This window comes from Bidens hawaiensis, unplaced genomic scaffold, assembly GCF_021521415.1.
Source record: "Bidens hawaiensis isolate Kalapana, Puna unplaced genomic scaffold, B.hawaiensis_p1.1 tig00007412_1, whole genome shotgun sequence".
In the NCBI taxonomy this organism is placed as follows: domain Eukaryota; kingdom Viridiplantae; phylum Streptophyta; class Magnoliopsida; order Asterales; family Asteraceae; genus Bidens; species Bidens hawaiensis.
In genome coordinates, this window is record NW_027491516.1 from 1,193,081 (window position 1) to 1,213,005 (window position 19,925).

At 36.3% G+C, this 19,925-nt stretch overlaps 1 protein-coding gene across 2 annotated transcripts; it reads left to right on the plus strand.

Moving 5' to 3' along the window:
• Window positions 1–13,352: 13,352 nt before the first annotated feature.
• Window positions 13,353–17,856, plus strand: LOC143635174 (putative splicing factor 3A subunit 1). Of its 2 annotated transcripts, none has more exons than XM_077103062.1 (3): window positions 13,353–13,457; window positions 15,135–17,331; window positions 17,416–17,856. In XM_077103062.1, exons 2-3 carry the CDS (start codon window positions 15,229–15,231, stop codon window positions 17,683–17,685), a joined length of 2,373 nt encoding a protein of 790 aa, XP_076959177.1. In that variant the 5' UTR covers window positions 13,353–13,457; window positions 15,135–15,228; the 3' UTR covers window positions 17,686–17,856. The 2 variants fall into 2 exon arrangements, with proteins under 2 accessions (XP_076959177.1, XP_076959178.1); XM_077103063.1 differs by lacking the exon at window positions 13,353–13,457 and adding an exon at window positions 13,675–13,846.
• Window positions 17,857–19,925: the final 2,069 nt, after the last annotated feature.

Genomic DNA, 19,925 nt, shown 5'->3' on the forward strand with positions numbered 1-19,925 from the left:
CTTGAAAGTTAAAAGTGGGCACATCTAACTATACTATTAAAGCAATAGGCTTTATGTCAAAATCCCTGATGTATATAAAAATATACATCTTTTTAGCATCAAATAATCTCTAAAAACTGCAACTTCTATCGTATAATATTGTTAAAATAACTACTTATCATGTTGAAATGTATTTTCAGGTGAATCCAAGCCTCAAACGGAGAAACGAACGAAAAACCGAAGAAAAACCAAAGAAAACCCAAGAAAACAGCAAAACACGGGGCTGTGCTTCTGAAAGCACGGGGTCGTGCTTACCTATCAGAAAAGACAAAAATCTACAAGAAAAGACAAAATAGCGGACAACTAGACACGAGGACGTGCTTCAATGGACACGGGGCCGTGGTCACCTTCTAAAAAAGACAAAATGAATTTGGCACATGTCATGATAAAACACGGGGGCATGCCTACCTAAGAACGGGGTCGTGCTCACCTTTCAGAAACGACAAAAAGAATTAGCACATGTCACTAAAAAGCACGGGGCCGTGCCTCAGGAAGCACGGGGCCGTGGTGAGTCATCATGTACGATCTGACAACATGCAACCGGGACACGTAGACACGAGGCCGTGCTTAATAAAGCACGGGGCCGTGCTTCTCTCTCCAGACAGCCTATAAATAGTGGCTCTTGTGCCATTTGAAGGGGGTGTGCCTTAAAAAGAGTTCTATCCGGTTTTCTCTTATAAAAACACACACTAACACTCACATAGAAGATTTAGTGAAGAGTTTTAAGGCTTGGAGGTCATAACCATCAACCATCATCATCATCCATCATCTCCATCATTAAGAAGGAAGATTCATCTACATTTGGTTAGATCATTCCAAGTTTAATCATGTATTTGTTATCATCATTCATCTTAATGTTTATCATCATGCTCATTATGAGCTAAACTCCTTTTACCATCTAAAATCTATGAAAAAGCTTTGTTTTACTTGATAATTATATAAAACATGTGGTGTAGTCTAGTAAAGTACATGGTTATATTACAATTATCTTTTGATGAGAAATGTTTCACCGTCTTAAATCACTAATTCAAAGTTGGTGGTTGTCAATTCTATTGGCAATCATTCATGATCGATTCATGTTCTTGAAAGATAGAAATACTTTGATACATTATTGAAACACGGATCCTTATATTGTACTTAGAAATGATGAGATATAAGTTGTGATGTATTTCTCTAAGTCTTGGTAATCCGAAAATGGCTTTGCTTAGGATATCATGCTAGGTAAAGAAATCATATGTTAATGGAATGTGTAATTATAACCTACATAAATCAACCAAGGGGAGGTTGTGTGAGTTAACTACAACCAACCGAAGTTGTTAGAATTGGTATTTGAGAAATCGAAGTCAATCCTAATCTTTCTACTTTACGAAACTACTTGCCAACTTAAATTGACATCATTGAGATGACATGACATTAGGAAAGGATGGACTTTAAAATGCGCATGTTATCTCCTTAGTGCCAAAGATGCTCACTTAAGGTTTAAGGAGCTATCTATCATATATTGCTATGACAAGTTTATCACATGTTTAAATATTAATTATCAATGTTAGAATGGAGTGGATTTTTGATCTTAGATGGTAACCTTCGCATAATTGAACAACTCGTTTAGAATCTCTCATCTTGGTCACCTATATATTATATATAAGTACTTATATTTTATAAAAAGTTTGAAAATTAACCCCAAAATGATTAAAACCTCCAATTAAAGTAAAACAAAGATTTATCATTAGAAACATTTGTGTCCATGGATCGATACTTGGTTCTTACCAATACTATTCTACATATACGATAGGTACACTTGCCTATTTTGTGTGTGTTTAGTCTTTGTAGAAATCACTTTTATAAATTTAAAACACGATCTTGTGCAAAAGCAATTCATTCAACCTCTTTATATTTTACAAGCCGCACGCGCACGCACATCAAAGTTTTGGCGCCGTGCCGGGGACACGGTACGTTTCTAAGAACGATCCAAGTTTTAAATTAATCATTGTCTATAGTTGTACAAATTTTTTACTTCTATTTTATTTTACCTTTAATTTTTTATTTTTATTTTTACTAAATATTAAAATATATAATTTTATGGCTAGCCTACTTTTTACCTTTACTTACCTTACCTTTACTTTAGCATTAACCAATTTAGACCTTAGTATAATTTAAAATAGCTTAGCCTAACTCATAGTTTAACTTAGACTAACCTTTAGTACTAACTTTAACTAACTTTTACTTTAGTGCTTAATTTTGATCTAGTCCCATGTATGTCCTCTACTTTTGAGCCTAAGCTTGTTTCTCCAATTTCTGAACCGGAACGACTCTTTCGTCGACGAACTTGTAAACGGGCTACAGAAAACGCCGAAGCAATCAAAGACGAATCAGTAGACGCCACCACATCAGGAGAAAATCAAACCGAAGAAATGATGGCAGTCCAGAACAATGAGCCAAACATGAGCCAGTATGCCAAGCCAACTCTTGAAGGCTATGGCAATGGAGTGGCTCCCCCCGAAATCACCGAAAATTTCGAAATCAAATCAAGCACCATTCATATGGTGGAAAATTCAGTTCTATTTCATGGTCTCCTCGACGAAGACCCTCTTTCTCACATATCTAGATTCCTACGAATCTGCGGAACCTTCAAAATTCAAAACTATTCAGATGATCAAATCAAGCTTAAACTCTTTCCTTTCTCTCTAAGGGGCCAAGCCCTAGAACGGATAGAATCTATTCCCTCTGGTTCCATCACCACTTGGGACCAAATGGTTGAACAGTTTCTCCTAAAATATTTTCCGCCTGACAAAACTGCCATATACCGAGCCAGCATTACCGGATTCTGGATCGATGATGATGAATCGTTACACGCAGCATGGGAAAGATACAAAAGTCTTCTGAGAAGATGCCCACACCATGGACTGAGCGTATGGTTACAAGTAGAAACTTTCTTTGATGCACAATCCAGTCAAAACAAACAGGCCATCGACCAAATCGCTGGTGGAGACCTGGGATCCAAATCACCTAACGAAGAATTTGAAGTCCTGGAGAAAGCTGCAAAGAAGAGTTTCGCTTACAACCCACCAAGATATACACTTACCCATAAAGGAATACACCACGTTGATTCCAACACTCTTGTCACAGCACAGCTTGAAGCCCTTTCTAAAAAATCCGAACAACTTCAAGCCGAGCTATCAAAAACCAGACTCACCTGTGACAACTGTGGCGGGAATCATGTAACACCCCGACCGATGGCGGATTATACATCGGGGCGCCACGTATTGTTTCATTACTCGTGACACTATTTGGGTGTCTATATTTAATAAATACATTTTCATTGCGCACGCGCAGAACACAATTCGTAAAGTAACATAAATCATATCATAACTTAAAATATTCAAATAACATAATTCGTCTTGTTACATTTTAATCTAGGTCCAAAGAAAAAGAAAACATCCTACGTGTCCTTGAGATTCCCAAAAGCAGCTACAGCAAACCTGAACATGTGTTAAAATAAAACGTCAACACTTGCGTGTCGGTGAGAAATCAAGTTTAATAGATATAAATAGATAATAACAAACATTGCGCGCAACATGTGCTTAACTGGAGTTTAACATAGGGTGTAATCAGATTGTGATCAAGCCTTAGATCATAGCTCATAGTTCAATCCATGCTCCCAATTGAGCACAAAAACAAGAAATCATACGTGCATGTGTAACAAAACAAGAAAACCGTAAACGATAGGTCTCCCGTGTTCATCTAATGGATCCATGAAAACTTCGGAATAGGCCGAACAAAGCGGTTAATGATTCACACATACAAATAAACAGCCAAGTAAACGTCCATAACACATGGGGTTTTGCGCACATAAATTTCATAAACAAGTTTAAGACTCAAGTTGTACGAACACATGAACATCCCAAAACGTTAAAAATAAAAGGGGATTAAGTACGAGATTACTCACCTGAAAAAGGTGTGTTGAAAGATAATGCAAGAACCAACTTTTAAACAAGCACAAGTTAACCTATAAATAAGAGGTTATTGGTTTAACGATTGGTTTTAATGCCTTGATTATATGCAGTAAGTCACTTAAACAAATTATTTAAAAGGAAAAATTATATATTAATTATTTACCGAGAATCTGGGCAGAACAGAAGAGAAGAAGGAGGCAAAGAGAGGAGTGGCGGCGTCGCTGAGGAACTTCGGCAGGGAGCAAAGGGAGAGGGATTTGGGGAGAGTTTAAGTGTAGTGTGTGTAGTGTAAATAAACAAGAAAATAGTTTTATTTATAGGAAAAACTCAAGGGAACACAATCCCTTGAAAAGGGGAAAAGATCAAATCAAATCAAGCAAAAGATACTAAAAAGCATAAGAAGCCAAAAGCAAAAGATATCAAAAGATATGCCGGCAGCTGCAGGGGGATGGGGAAAGGCTGACAGGTTACAGGTCAAAGCATGGGAGGTGTCAGATAGAACACTGTTCAGGGCATGCAAAAGAAGATTTCAAAAGATTATGTCAGTCACTTTTTCTGTCAACCAATCGGATTGGTGCGCATGCTGCGCCGAAAGTGGCTTTTCGGACAGATGTCGGAACTGACCTACAGCGCTCAAACAAAAGATAAGATATTTTAAAAGCATACAAGCTGACCTAAACAGAAGAAAAGACTTAAGGTCTAGCGCGAGAAGACTCGAGCGCGCGCGAGGGCGAAGGCAGACAGAGAACAATCCTTAGCGCGTCGCGGGAAGAACTACAATTCTTAGCGCGCCGCGGGAAGAACTACAAATCCTTAGCGCGCCGCGGGAAGAACTACAATTCTTAGCGCGTCGCGGGAAGAACTACAAATCCTTAGCGCGCCGCGGGAAGAACTACCATTCTTAGCGCGCTGCGGGAACAGTTCGCCTCGCGTATCGCAGGAACAGCTGGTCTTCGCGCAGGCTTCCTTGTAAGGAGTCTGGCGCGTGGAGCTGCGCAGACATCCTTAGGCGGGAAGAACCAAAGGACAAGCAAAGAGTTAAGAGAGAAGGGGGGGTTCAAGGCGCAAGGGTGAAAAAGGGGCGGGACGGCGACAAGAGAGAAAAAGGGAGGCAGGACGGCGACAAGAGAGAAAAGGGCGGGACGGCGGAAAGGAAATATTATTATTAGTAAGTAATATAAATATATATATAATTTATTTAATGTTAAATTTACAAAGATTAAAAATCAAATTTTAAATTATAAAAAGAATCGGATTCGAAAACGGGTACCTGGGTCGGGTCGGATTGGGCAGATGTCACAAATCATAAGACGAGTGACTGTAAACAAGTCATCATGACCATGGAAGAAGTCGATTTCATCGCTCGACAAAACAACGCTTTCAGCAATAACTACAATCCAGGATGGAGAAATCACCCGAATTTCAGCTGGAAAAACGGAGGTAACACTCAACCTTTACCCGGATTCGAAAAGAGACCGATGAATCAACCCTTCCAGCCTAAACCTCAATTTCAAGATCAGAGTTCTAGTAGCCATCAAAACCCAAACTACTCTAAGATCGAAGAAATGCTAATCCAACTGATGGCCAAAACAAATGAAGCAGAAAAGAAAGCCGACTCAAGAGCTGTTGATATCAGCGGAGTATTATTAAAACATGAAGCCGATCTCAAAAGTCAACAAGCATCACTTCAGAACCTAGAAACTCAAATCGGACAAATTGTCCGACAATTATCCAAAAGACCACCTGACACTCTTCCAAGCAACACAATCACCAACCCGAATGCAACAGCTAACGGCGTTACACTCAGAAGCGGTACGACCACTGTTGTCTCACCAACTTCAGAACCAGTTATGGAGAAAAAGTCTCCTGATGAAGCACAGGAGAGGCTGACCCCAACAAGCACAGTGCAGCCCAAGGAGCTAGTTCGAACTTATGTTCCACCTATTCCATACCCTGGAAGACTGAAGCAGGAGCGATTGGAAGCTCAGTATGGGAAGTTTCTAGAACTCTTTAAGCAACTCCATATCAACATCCCTTTTGTCGAGGCTATTGCTCAGATGCCAAAATATGCCAAGTTTCTCAAAGAAGTAATGACAAACAAAAGAAAGCTGGAGGAGCTCTCGCATGTCACCCTAAGTGCAGAATGTTCAGCTGTCCTCCAAAGCAAGCTACCAACAAAGATAACCGATCCAGGGAGCTTTACTATCCCTTGTCTCATAGTAAATTTGTCTGTTAGCAATGCCCTGGCTGACCTAGGAGCTAGTATTAATTTAATGCCTTATGCGGTTTTTGCAAAACTAGGATAGGAGAACCAAAGCCCACCCGCATGAGCATTCAATTAGCTGACCGATCTGTTAAATATCCTCGGGGCATTGTTGAAAACATGCTTGTCAAAATTGACAAGTTTGTTTTTCCAGTAGATTTTGTAATTCTAGACATGGAGGAAGACAAAAGTGTACCTCTGATTTTAGGAAGACCCTTTTTAGCCACCGCAAAGGCTATTATTGATGTTTGCACCGGCAAACTCACTCTCAGGGTCTATGACGAGGCAATCACTTTTGACATAGGAAAATCTATGCAATATCCGCAACAGCACGATGACACATTATACTGTGTTGACATCATAGAATCCATCGTAAGTTGCTATATGCGAGATTCCTCCATCAATACTCCCCTAGAAACACAAGTCTTAGACAAAACACTTAACAAACCCATTTTAGAAAACGAAAATCTCAATAATGACTACCTCGAAGAATCAGAAATGATATATGAAATCATTGAAAACAATGAAAAATCAAAACCATCAATCGAAGAACCACCAGCCTTAGAGTTAAAAGAACTACCAAAACATCTCGAATACGCCTTTCTAGAAAAAGATTCTCAACTCCCAGTAATTATTTCATCTCACCTTTCTAAAGAAGAGAAAGACGAACTTCTTAAGGTCCTTAAAAACCATAAGAAGGCTATCGCATGGAAGATCATGGATATCAAGGGCATTAGTCCCTCCTTTTGTACTCACAGATTCTCATGTAAGAAGAATACAAACTCGTGGTCCAACATCAGAGACGTCTCAATCCCAACATGCAAGATGTGGTGAAGAAGGAAGTAATCAAACTGCTTGATGCCGGATTAATCTACCCAATCATAGATTCACCTTGGGTTAGTCCCGTTCAAGTAGTACCCAAGAAGGGAGGAATGACGGTCGTAATGAACGAGAAGGACGAGCTGATACCAATGAGAACCATCGCAGGCTGGCGAGTTTGCATTGACTACCGGAAGCTTAATGACGCCACAAGAAAAGATCATTTTCCACTTCCTTTCATTGATCAAATGCTTGAACGTTTATCTGGAAAAATGCTCTATTGTTTTCTTGATGGATTCTCCGGATACTTTCAAATTCCAATTGCTCCTGAAGATCAGGAGGAAAACCACATTTACATGTCCGTATGGCACCTTCGCCTACCGAAGAATGCCATTTGGACTATGTAATGCTCCAGCCACATTCCAACGTTGCACGGTGACCATCTTTCATGAAATGATCGAACACTCTATGGAAGTTTTCATGGACGACTTCTCAGTCTTTGAAGACTCCTTCGATCATTGTCTGAAAAACCTCGACAAAATGTTGGCTAGGTGTGAAGAAGTAAACTTAGTACTCAACTGGTAAAAATGCCATTTTATGGTCAAAGAAGGCATCGTTCTAGGTCACAAGATATCCCAAGCAGGACTAAAAGTTGATAGGGCCAAAATAGAAACCATATCCAAACTTCCACCACCAACTTTAGTCAGAGCCATTAGAAGTTTTCTAGGTCACGCAGGATTCTACCGTCGTTTCATAAAGGACTTTTCCAAAATTTCTAGACCTATGACCAAACTTTTAGAGAAAGACGCACCATTCGTCTTCTCTAAAGAATGTGTTGACTCATTCAACATATTAAAAAACAAACTTGTCAACGCACCAATCATGACTACACCCGATTGGACCCTTCCAATCATGACTACACCCAACGCACCAATCATGACTACAACATTTGGTACCAAGCTTAATAACATATTTTCATATTTAATTTATTTATTATGTTTACTTAAATTATATCATTGACTTTTGTAGGAATTATTAAAAGCTTTTTTGAGGCAGTTTTATGGTGATGACGCCCCATGTGGAGTTATAATGATTAGGATGAATAATACTATTATACAATAGTAAGCTTCAATTACTACTAAATATTTAAGAACCACTAAAAATTATTTTATTCACCTTTTGTATGTATTAAAAAATGAATACATTATTAGTATCTTACTAATGGAAAATAAGATGTCAAAAGGCTATATAAGCTATCATCTCATGCTCAATCTCTAATCGGGTGTTAGGTAAAAACCTCAATTTATTTGGTGTTTGTTGTATAAGGTTTTTTACTTTATTTATCGAAAGCTTTATAAACTATTTTTTTATTATAATTACATATCAGGAGCTTGACAGTGGAATTTGAATACACGGTAATTTCTTAGCTTATATTCATCATTGCGTAGTTAATTTAATTTTGACCTTTAAATTGATTAATTACTAATTAGTTATTTAATATTTCTTCCATGATGGTTTAGATACAACACTGCCCATTTTGGAATTCCAAAACAACATTAAAGTACTTACAAATTGCTTATATATTTATACTGATGGCCAAATATCTTATTTACCTTATCATTACTATACAATTTAATATTTTCATTATTAAATTTGAAAACTTTTTTACATTATAATAATTAGTAGGTCCTCCTAAGATAATACTGTTGTGGTTGATTTCATTTCGCAAAAATAACATGGAGAAGATGTTAATGGCTAAGTGCATGACTTTTCGGGAGGAAAATAAATAGATTGGTTGCATATGAACAAGATTTAGGTAAAGTTTATTAAACTCATTTCTAAAGAGTACTATAAAAAGATAAAGTTCTGTTTCTCTAATATATTAAACTACTTTCCAGCCAAGATCATTGTGCAATTTGATTTTTTATTATCAATATATCATATGTTGTAGATACTTGTCTTCATGGATATAAAGATTATTAATACAGATTAATAAATAAAACCAATATTTTAAGATTTATACATACTGTTAGGCTCAATGAGAACTACTAAATATTTAAGAACCACTAAAAATTATTTTATTCATCTTTTATATGTATTAAAAAATGAATAAATTATTAGTATCTTACTAATGGAAAATAAAATACGTCACTATATCGAATGGTTGCTACATCCGGACTGTTATTAGCCACCATATGCATATGTAGTTAGGCATGTCAAATTGTGCAGGTTCATGTCATGATTTAGAACATGTTTGAGCTAATATGGGTTATTAACAACTTGAGTTCAAGTCACAACAAGTTCAAGTCAATATTAGAGTGTATACAATTTATAGCTCTATGAATCGCTAAACAAGTTATATAAGCCAATTGATATTTGTAACTGTTTATTTATTAGCTATTAAAAAACCAATTTGTTCCTTTTTATATTTATCAACAACGAAATGCTACAAATTAAAGTATAAACCTTATATACAAGGAAGTATTTAGGGAGTTGTAAATAATAAATTTATGATACTTTTGTTAAATAAATAGTTAAATTGTATAGAATTTTCTTCATGTTTATTTTAAATTACACTTCAAGTAGTTCTTCATACACCTTGTAAAAGCACAAGGTACTTAAACTATCAAACAAACACGAGGCTCACAGTTAGATGTCAATCCTTACATGTTGAAGAGATAAAATAATTTGCGAATTGACTATTGGATATAGGTGAAGGGAATGTTGGGGGGGGGGGGGGTTCAAATGACGACAGATGAATGTACAAATTCCGATGATCTTCTAATTAACAATTCATTATATCCAATATCTGATTTAATAGACTTTGTCTATCCTTCGAATTTAGACAAGTTCTATTAACTTACTTTCGAGGACGGGAAATATTGTCGTTTGAAATTATATGTGTTTATTAGACGATTTCTATATTTCCACCCGTGGCGCCCACGTGACAATAACCTAGTATAATATATAAGTTCTTAATCAGCCCACATAAGCCCAACCCAACCCAACCTTAGCCGACCAAACAAAAAACCAACCTATTATAAAATACCCATGATCGTCGGTTTGTCCTGGTTAATCTTAATCTTAATCTTCCACATTCTCCTGTTGCGATTCATTAAACACCCCTCTAACGCCACCGTCAACCCTACGTCGAGGTAAGTTTTTGTTTTGGTTCTCTGACATATTCTTTATCCATGATTTTTTATGCATGCCTAATAACATATCTGTTGCTTGACATATTCTTTATACATATATATGTAACATATCTTCACAATTATTATTCTCTTCTCTACCATTATAAGATATACATGTAACATGTATATATTCATTTAACTGATCGACTACCAGTTTCTTGGCTTATCATCTTCATATTAATATCATTCATATTAGATGTTCATGGCTGAATGAAATCTTGTTTTTATTTTTTATTATTATTTTATGATCTTTCTAGTTGCTCTAAATTAGTAACAATAGAATAATTCACAAACATATAACCACACTTGGTTCCTATATATATGCTTTGACTTTGCTACTAAACAACGTACAATATATATTTGCAGGAGTACGGAAAATTCTGCCACTGCAACAATTACTACACACAATGTGATTATGCATCCTCCCCCTGACATCAGAACCATTGTCGACAAAACCGCAAGCTTTGTGGCCAAAATCGGACCTGAGTTTGAGAAAAGAATCTATGCTAGCAATGCTGGAAATCCCAAGTTTAATTTTCTGAATGGTTCAGATCCGTATCATGCATATTATAAGAACCGAGTGTCTGAAGCCCGGCAGGGGCTCTAGTCAACCTGGCTACTGCAGATGGCCACCATGCAGGCAAGAAATCTGTTGCGCGAGGAAAAGTAGACACGCCTTCAAAAGGGTGTCTCTGTGTTTAGTACTTGAATGTATAGACACCTTGAAAAGACTATTTTCTTCTTTTGTTCTGTTTAGTACTTAAAACTGATGTGACAAAATGATTTTTAGTAAATTTTGTTTTGCTTGTAAAATGTGTTTTACTTCTTAAATAGTAGAAGAAAAGTGAGATGTGTGTTTTAAGTTTCTTTTGAAATTAATATACTTTTACTCTTAAAAAATCTGACTAAAAACGAAAGTGAGAATGGCTACGCATGAGAATTTTAGTAAGCCACTAAACCATATAATGGTTAGTAATCGAGACCAGTCGTTTTATACTTGTAGCATAGCATGTGAGGAAAATATGACAAGTAGAGTCGCATAGAAAATGCATTTAAGAACTAAACTTATATGGATATAAACTTGCGCCAGCCAAGTAAAGTACACTATACCAGTATTCATAACTCTAGCATAGATTTTTTTTTTTAATTTCTTTTTATTTAACATGACTACAAAAATATCCCACGTACTAAAATAATGATTAGTTTTTTTTTAACTCTCTCTAATAATTAATGGTTATAGAGTTTTAATTTATGATCATATCAAAGCATAGGACACAAATAATCTAACTTAATACTTTAGAGGTGCACAAAACTGGATTTGGGGTGAAAGAATACCAAAACGTTCAAACCTTTGCTATTAAAGAAAATATTAAAATTGAGCTCGAATTAAGCTCGTTTAACTTACATAGAGTTCGAGCTTAACTCATTTACTATTATTTAATTAGTTTTTATATATTTATAGTCATTTATATAGATTTGTTCTAGTGATAATTTTATATATAACATAATAGTGTAATTATGTAAAGTAGTTGTTCTGTATCATGTATGCAATGTAATTACTAAAATTATACATACAAGTAGTGTAATTATATACTATTTAATTAACACTTTTAGCACGTTAATTTAATTTGTATTTGATCTAAATCCTAACATAGTATATATTATTCAACTACTTTTTCTAATAACTATTATATATATATATATATATATATATATAGATAAAGGATCAAATACAATAATGGTTTATCATACAATACGTACGCGACTCGTATCCCCGTTGATTTTCAATTTAACGCGGGTGGCAATTTTGTAATTTTCATCAAATCTGATTCACTGCTCCCATCGATTCCGTCCACCTTCATCGTCACCATTCAGCAATCTTCATCGTACAACGATTTTGTCCACTGCCGAAGCCACCATCCACAATCATCATACATCGTCGTCTATTATTTGTTCACAGGTTTGTTAATATTTTGATAAAATTGAAATTGAAATTGAAATTGATGAACCTAATTCATCAATTAACCTTTAAATTGATCTAATTAATCATCAATTTGAAGATTTGGTCGATTAATTTTTTCCGTTTTTAGTGGGTTATGCTTGAACGTTTAAACTCTTTTGCCTGAACGTTTAAACTTTTTTGCTTGAACGTTTAAAGGTTTAACATTTGAAAAAACACAATTAATATTTGTTAGTTTTAGAAGTTCTGTTTAGAAGTTCTGAACTTCAGGTGTTTAATTTTTATTTGTTAGTTTAGAAGTTCTGTTTAGAAGTTCAGAACTTCTAAACCTTTTTGAACACCCAGAACTTCTTAGAACGTTTAAAGATGTCCATTTTTTTTGAACATCCAGAACTTCATTGAAAGTATTAGAACGTTTAAAGATCTTCATTTTTTTAACACCCAGAACTTCATTGAACGTATCAGAACGTTTAAACATAATATTTTGAACCCTAATCAGAGCTCGACTGAGTGCGTTATTTATGCAATTCCATAATCGATTGATGATTCTAAAGCCTCTTACACATCAATTCGATTGATTAAATCATCAATTTTGGTGTTTATTTTGGTCAGAACGTTTAAACTTTGAGCAGAACGTTTAAACATGAACGCTAATCATAGCTCAATTAAGTGTGTTAATTTGTATTTTCATAATCGATTGATGATTCTAAAGCCACTTACACATCAAGTTGATTGATTAAATCATCAATTTTTGATCAATTTGAAGATTTTTAATGTTCAGGGACGTTCTAATTTCAATTTTGATTTTTGACTTTAGAGATTTCATACTTTAAGCTGTGATTAGAGTTTAGAAATTGGATTAGATTGAGCGACAAGTTCCGAATTTGGATAAGAGTTGATTTGTAATCGACAAATTTGATCGCGAACTACTGTTGGGTTATTTACGAAATTGCCACCGCGCGTTTTTTAATCAAACGTTCTGGAATGTCGCGTACCCGTGAGTCCGTGATGCTTAATAGTTTTAAGTTTGTCTACAATTAAGTCCTAAAACAGCCCACATAGGCCCAGCCCAACCTAGCCCGTATTATAAAATACCACCTGTATATACAATACCGTACATACACACATACACACCCCTGGTTAATCAAATCAATCTTCTGCTGCGATTGAACAAATACCCGCCCGCCGGTGCTATAAACCACCAGCCAACGCCACCGTCAACCGGCGAGGTAAGTTTCTGTTTCGTTTTATTCATCATTACATTTTTACTGATTCATCTACGTTACTTAATTTTATTGACTCCTCAAATTAGGGTTTCTGTAAGCCCTAACATTAACAACATATTCTTCTTTTGCTTTAATTTCAAACACATTTACTGATTATTTTTGTTACTATATTATTATTATTATTATTATTATTATTCAAGCCATAGAAATTGAACTGAGATTGTATGCAAGGTGTTTGATAAAATGCCTCAATGAAATCTTGTTTTGTCATCAACTTAAATTATGTATTCTCGCGGACGGTTATTTGCTCGGTTAAGAACATTGATTAGTTTTTGTTTAGTCTGCTAGGTATCTAGATTCATGAGGTGCTAAACTTATGACATTGTATGCTGGTCTATGCAGTTGATATGGTATATCGGTTATCAGTCCTTTGGTAAAATATCGGTGCAAAGACCACGATATTGACCGATATATCACCGATATTTTCGATATCTGTGTTTTAAGTTTTTGTTCTCAAATTTTTTATGTTTAATGTTAGTATTTTAAGTCTTAGTAAGTTCCTACTTGCTACAATTGTTAGTGTTTTGCAAGTTGCAAATGGTTTATATGTTAATGTTAGGAATTAGGATAGTATACTGTTAGTGTCAAATTGCCATATATATAAATTCTGCATGTTATTAGTATTCCTGACTGATATCCCACCGCGATAACCGATATCTTATATATCGGTTCTTGACTGATATCCGGTATTTTTCCGCATTAATTGCATAGATGCTGGTAAACGAATTAGCATGCTTGGTTCTCATAATGCTGGATTTTGCTACTAAACAACATTTGTCAAATTTAAGATTCGTATAAATTCAATCAATCAATCAATCAATCAATCAATCATACCCAGTGTAGTCCCACCAACAGCGAAGCTATAAGTAGGGTCTGGGGAGGGTGGGATGTAGGCACACCGTACCTCTATCCAAAGGGATAAAGAGGTGGCTTCCAGAGAGACCCTCAACTCTAAGGTACATATGTATGAAGCAATACATATACATCAAAGTTCAACAGTAATATAAACATTAATAATAGTAATAATAATAATAATATATGTAAAGAAAATATCATTATGGTGGGTGACAAAAAAGGAAAATAGAAGCCCTAGGGTAATCGTTTATTCCTAAAAATCCTTAACTTTAATTCTACTTCTCCAAGAATTCCTATCCTCAACCATGTCCTCGGAGAGGTTTAGGTCTATCAAATCATGCCTAATCCTTTCGTCCCAAGTCAATTTAGGTCGTCCTCTACCCCTCTTCCCCTCTATAATAATATTTTCTACGGTTCTAACAGGACTCGTCGTCTGTCTTCTCTTCACATGTCCAAACCATCTCAATCTCCACTCTCTTATCTTGTCTGCTATGTTCGCTACCCCTAATCTCCACTCTCTTATCTTGTCTGCTATGTCTGCTATGTTCGCTACCCCTAAGATTCGTATAAATTCAACACTTCAATTTTCTGAGGGGCAAACAGACCTTTTATACTTATTTTTTTTCTACAGATACTTGTGAATTTGTATCAGTGATTTACTTATGACCAGTGTATATTGCTCCTGTCTTTGTGTTTTCTTGTAAGTATTATATATTATTTTTATTCAAGTCACAGCAGATCTAAACTATAGCTTTTTATTTGCAGGGTAACTTCTGGAGTATGTTAAACTCGTATTGGAACTAAATCTTGCTGTATCACTGTTTTAGATTTTGAAGCCTTTTTGTTTTTTTTTTTCAAAATGGTGGGCTTTACACCGATATTGCCTCTTCCAGCACCACCAGCCGATGGTGATCTAGGTCCTCTGCCTCCATCCCAAGTGGAAAATGATTCCAAAGACGAGCAAATGCAGGATGCCGATGATGGTCAAAATAAGTCATGTTCCGCTCCTGCATCCGTTGCTACACACACCCGAACAATCGGGATTATTCATCCTCCACCCGACATCAGAACCATTGTTGACAAAACCGCTAGCTTTGTGGCAAAAAACGGACTTGACTTTGAAAAAAGAATCATTGTTAGCAATGCTGGAAATCCCAAGTTTAATTTTTTAAACGGATCGGATCCATATCATGCCTATTACCAGCACCGACTGACCGAGTTTCGAGCTCAAAATCAAGCCCCGGGTCAACAGTCAAACCAAGCGTTTGAGGCGCAAGATTCGGAGACAATCTCTTCTTCAGCTCCTGAGGAGAGCAATGATACAACCGAGAAAGTTGACCAGTCAAAGTTTAGAGCTGTTAAGAAAGTTTTGGATCCCCCAGAGGCTGAGCAGTACACAATCCGGCTCCCTGAGGGCATTACTGGCGAAGAGCTGGATATTATTAAACTTACTGCACAATTTGTGGCACGAAATGGAAAATCTTTTTTGACTGGATTAACTAGTAGAGAGAACAATAATCCCCAATTTCATTTTTTGAAGCCTACACACAGTATGTTTATGTTGTTTACATCGCTAGCAGATGCGTACTCGAAAGTGCTAATGCCGCCTAAAGGGTTGACCGATAAGCTGAAAAAAAGTGTGACCGACATGACCACGGTTCTTGAACGGTGCTTACACCGGCTTGAGTGGGAACGGTCTCAAGAGCAGGCGAGACAGAAGGCGGAGGATGAGATGGAACAGGAAAGGCTGTTAATGTCCATGATTGATTGGCATGATTTTGTTGTTGTGGAAACCATAGATTTTGCGGACGATGAAGATGATGATTTACCGCCTCCAATGACAGTAGATGAAGTTATAAGGAGGAGCAAGATGTCAGCTGCTGTTGAGGAAGAAATTGTGGAACCTGGAAAAGAAGTTGAAATGGAAATGGATGAAGAAGAGGTACAACTTGTTCAAGACGGTATGAAAGCTGCAAGTATAGAAGAAAGTTATGAAGTTGAAACAATCAAGGAAGAAAACGAGCCACGAATGAGGATTGTTAAAAACTATAAGAGACCCGAGGAAAGACTAGCAGCCGCAGCTGCAGCTGCTGAAAGAAACCCGGGTAATATGGTTGTCTCACCGATTACTGGTGAGTTGATTCCGGTCAACGAGATGTCAGAACATATGCGGATCTCACTTATTGACCCGAAGTATAAGGAGCAAAAGGAGAGAATGTTTGCAAAGATTAGAGAAACTACGCTTGCTCAAGATGATGAAATTTCTAGAAACATTGTCGGGCTTGCTCGGACCCGTCCCGATATTTTTGGGACAACTGAAGAAGAGGTTTCTAATGCAGTCAAGGCGGAGATTGAAAAGAAAAACGATGAACAGCCACAACCAAAGCAGGTTATTTGGGATGGTCACACAGGAAGTATTGGTCGCACCGCTACTCAAGCAATGTCACAAAATGCAGCGGAAGATCAGATTGATGGGGTTAGTGACGGCCGGAATCTTCCGGGTCCTGCTGCACCGCCACCTAGACCGGATATTCCATCACTTCGTCCGCTTCCTCCTCCTCCTGGGCTAGCTTTGAATCTTCCCCGTGTCCCACCTAATGCTCAATACTCCACTGTAAATCCGCCTCCTCGGCCTGGAATTAACATGATGGTTAATCCGATGCGTCCGCCACCGCAGCCAATGCAGATGAGTTACGGTCAGCAACAACCTTACATGATGAATCGGCCACCACTACCAAGTATTCCGGTGCCACCACCGCCTGGATCTCAGTTCACACCGTTTGCACCCCGTCCATATATGCCTGGCATGCCTATGGTTCCTCCACCGCCTATGCCTCATGGGATGCCACCACCGCCACCTGAGGAAGCACCTCCACCACTTCCTGAAGAACCCGAACCAAAGAAGCAAAGGCTTGATGATTCTTTACTTGTTCCTGAGGATCAGTTCTTGGCTCAACATCCGGTACGTTTTTTTTCAGTATTTATAATTCTTATCACTTTTAAGCTTTGTGTATAATCCTGTTAATGTGAGTGTTGGTTTTGACAGGGGCCTGCTCGTATAAGTGTGTCGGTGCCAAATACTGACGAAGGAAATTTGAAGGGTCAAATACTGGAAATTACCATTGAGTCCTTGTCTGAAAGTGTAAGCAGTTTGAAAGAGAAGATTGCTGGGGAGATTCAGCTGCCTGCAAACAAGCAGAAACTGAGTGGGAAGGCGGGTTTTTTCAAAGACAATTTGTCTCTGGCTTATTACAATGTTGCTGGAGGTGAAATGCTTTCTCTGTCTTTGAGAGAACGTGGTGGTAGGAAGAGGTAAGTAGTCGTTTATGTTTCTCGGAACATTTTATTTAATCTGCTTTTGTTGATGAAGTATGGAGGATTATACAGACAGCGAATGGTGTTGTGTTATTGATTTTTGGTTCTGTTACTGCCACTGCTACTTATCATATCTGTTTCTGCTCTCCTCTTTTCTAGTCTATTTTTTTTTTAAAATTTTTATGATAGATCACGAAACAAATCACTCATACATTTGTGATGCGCTACTTTATGGATTTAACGTACGTGTTAATCAGTTTTATCGACAACTATGAAAGAAGATCACATAAAAAGTCTAACAACAGGATCATACTGTTCATTCTCAATCTTGCATTTTTCTCTTTTGAAAGTGTGCTTTTGTTTGTATGTATGCATTTTTCAAATTGACTAGTCCTTAGTTTGTTATTCTTGGTCGTCAATCCATCTCCATTGTCATAATGTCTGTTGGTTTCTTGTATAAAATTGAAATGTCAGTTCTTTGAATAAAAGTTAGAAAACTAGCAAGCCAAATCTTGAAATATACTGTAACTACTAACTATCCCCCGATCGCATGTGTCTAGAGGTGAGTTAGTTAGTTATGTCTGGTGAATTGTGGAGGCTATCTTCAAGTTGAATCTGTCAAGTACAAGCAAACAAGGTAAGTGATTACAAATCACAAAAGCTGTTGAAAGTTGAAACTGATTCATTTGAACTTATGTGATCCATTTAAGGAGACGCTCAAATAATGACCTGTTGTGGCTGTTGGACCGTTAATAGGTTTTATAATATATGTTATTTTGATCTGTTGACTAACAAATTTTGAGTAGACCTGGTTTGACCAATTGGGCATTGGCTACTTTAATGTGTCCTAGTTTGACTCGTTGACTAATTTAAGGTGACGCAAATGGGCCTATATACAACTTAGTTTTGTCCAAATGAGTTATGATTGACACCTCTACTTTTCTTGGGTTTTTAATAGAGTATACTTTTGATCATCTAGGGCAAAATAATTAGTTTCATATACATAGTTACTTGAATTGATAGAACTTGCAACGAAAGTGGTTATATAATAACAAGAAATGTATTTTTATCATTCTCTGTTAATATTTTGACAACCAACATTTTGGATATACTAAGGTTCAATTCCTTTGAGGACCATCAAACCTTTTTACATTTTCTGAGATCATGATGCTTTTCTTAGTCGTTGGTATAAATGTATGTGTGTGTATTGGACATGCCAAGGTAGTGTGTATAGGATATGCCAAGGTACACACTTAGTTGAGGAAAGCATGTGAATTGTTGTATACACAAATAGCTAAAAGATTGCTTGCTTTTAAAACAAAAGAATCATAAATCGTTAAATATCGCGTTTCACTAACAAGTTAACGAGAACTAGAATTTGTGGGAAATTATATATAGAATAAAGATAATTTTTGAAGTGAAAATTTATATAGAAAGCGCATGAAGTAACCTGAATCGTTGATCTTACTATTTCAATGGTTAGAGTCATTAATCTTTTTATTTTAATGGTTAATATCAAAGAAGTGTTATGATCGTAAATAATATAAAATATAAAGGTACAATGACCGAAAGAGAAAAAAAATGAACTAACTTAAATTGCCGGCTCTTTTTATTTAAATCTTGTTCCACTGATTTTATAAACTTAGATAGCTTTTATATATTTTTTATAAATACATAAAGACGAAGATTGGGTATCTTTATTTTGAGCATGTTGAAATTACTATATTATTTTAAGAAAATGTTGATACATGGTTGATTATAACAATGCGTCTAAACTAGTTGATTACAACATGTCTAACATAGTCACAACATTTAAATCAATTATACCAACACATCCAAATTATCAATGCCTAACGCAACAAAATGATATGACAAGAATATATCTTATATAATCTCATATTATGTGTTGATTTCATACACTTCAAATTCTGATGGTATTTGTCAACCTAATGGAGAATGGTTGTGCAAATCAGATTTCTTGAGCCAAGGCAATTTCATACGATGGTCATCTTATCTTTACGTTTCATTGTCTCTTTGAAACACAAAAGGTTAGTAAAACATAATGTTTGCCACCATTATTCGTCACAAAAACTTTTATACATATTGTACGTAGAATGTTGTACAAAAAGAAATATTTGAAGGATATTCTATATGCATAAGAATATTTGCCACAAATTATTGCTATAAATTGTTTTCGAAGTGAAAGCATTGTCTAACCAACTGAGATATAATTGAAAGGTA

Bases quoted from the DNA above. Each gene is read 5' to 3' on its own strand.
- LOC143635174 (XM_077103062.1), top strand. From the start codon at position 15,229: ATGGTGGGCTTTACACCGATATTGCCTCTTCCAGCACCACCAGCCGAT. The intron at 17,332-17,415 runs GTACGTTTTTTT...TGGTTTTGACAG, and splicing joins AGTTCTTGGCTCAACATCCG to GGGCCTGCTCGTATAAGTGT.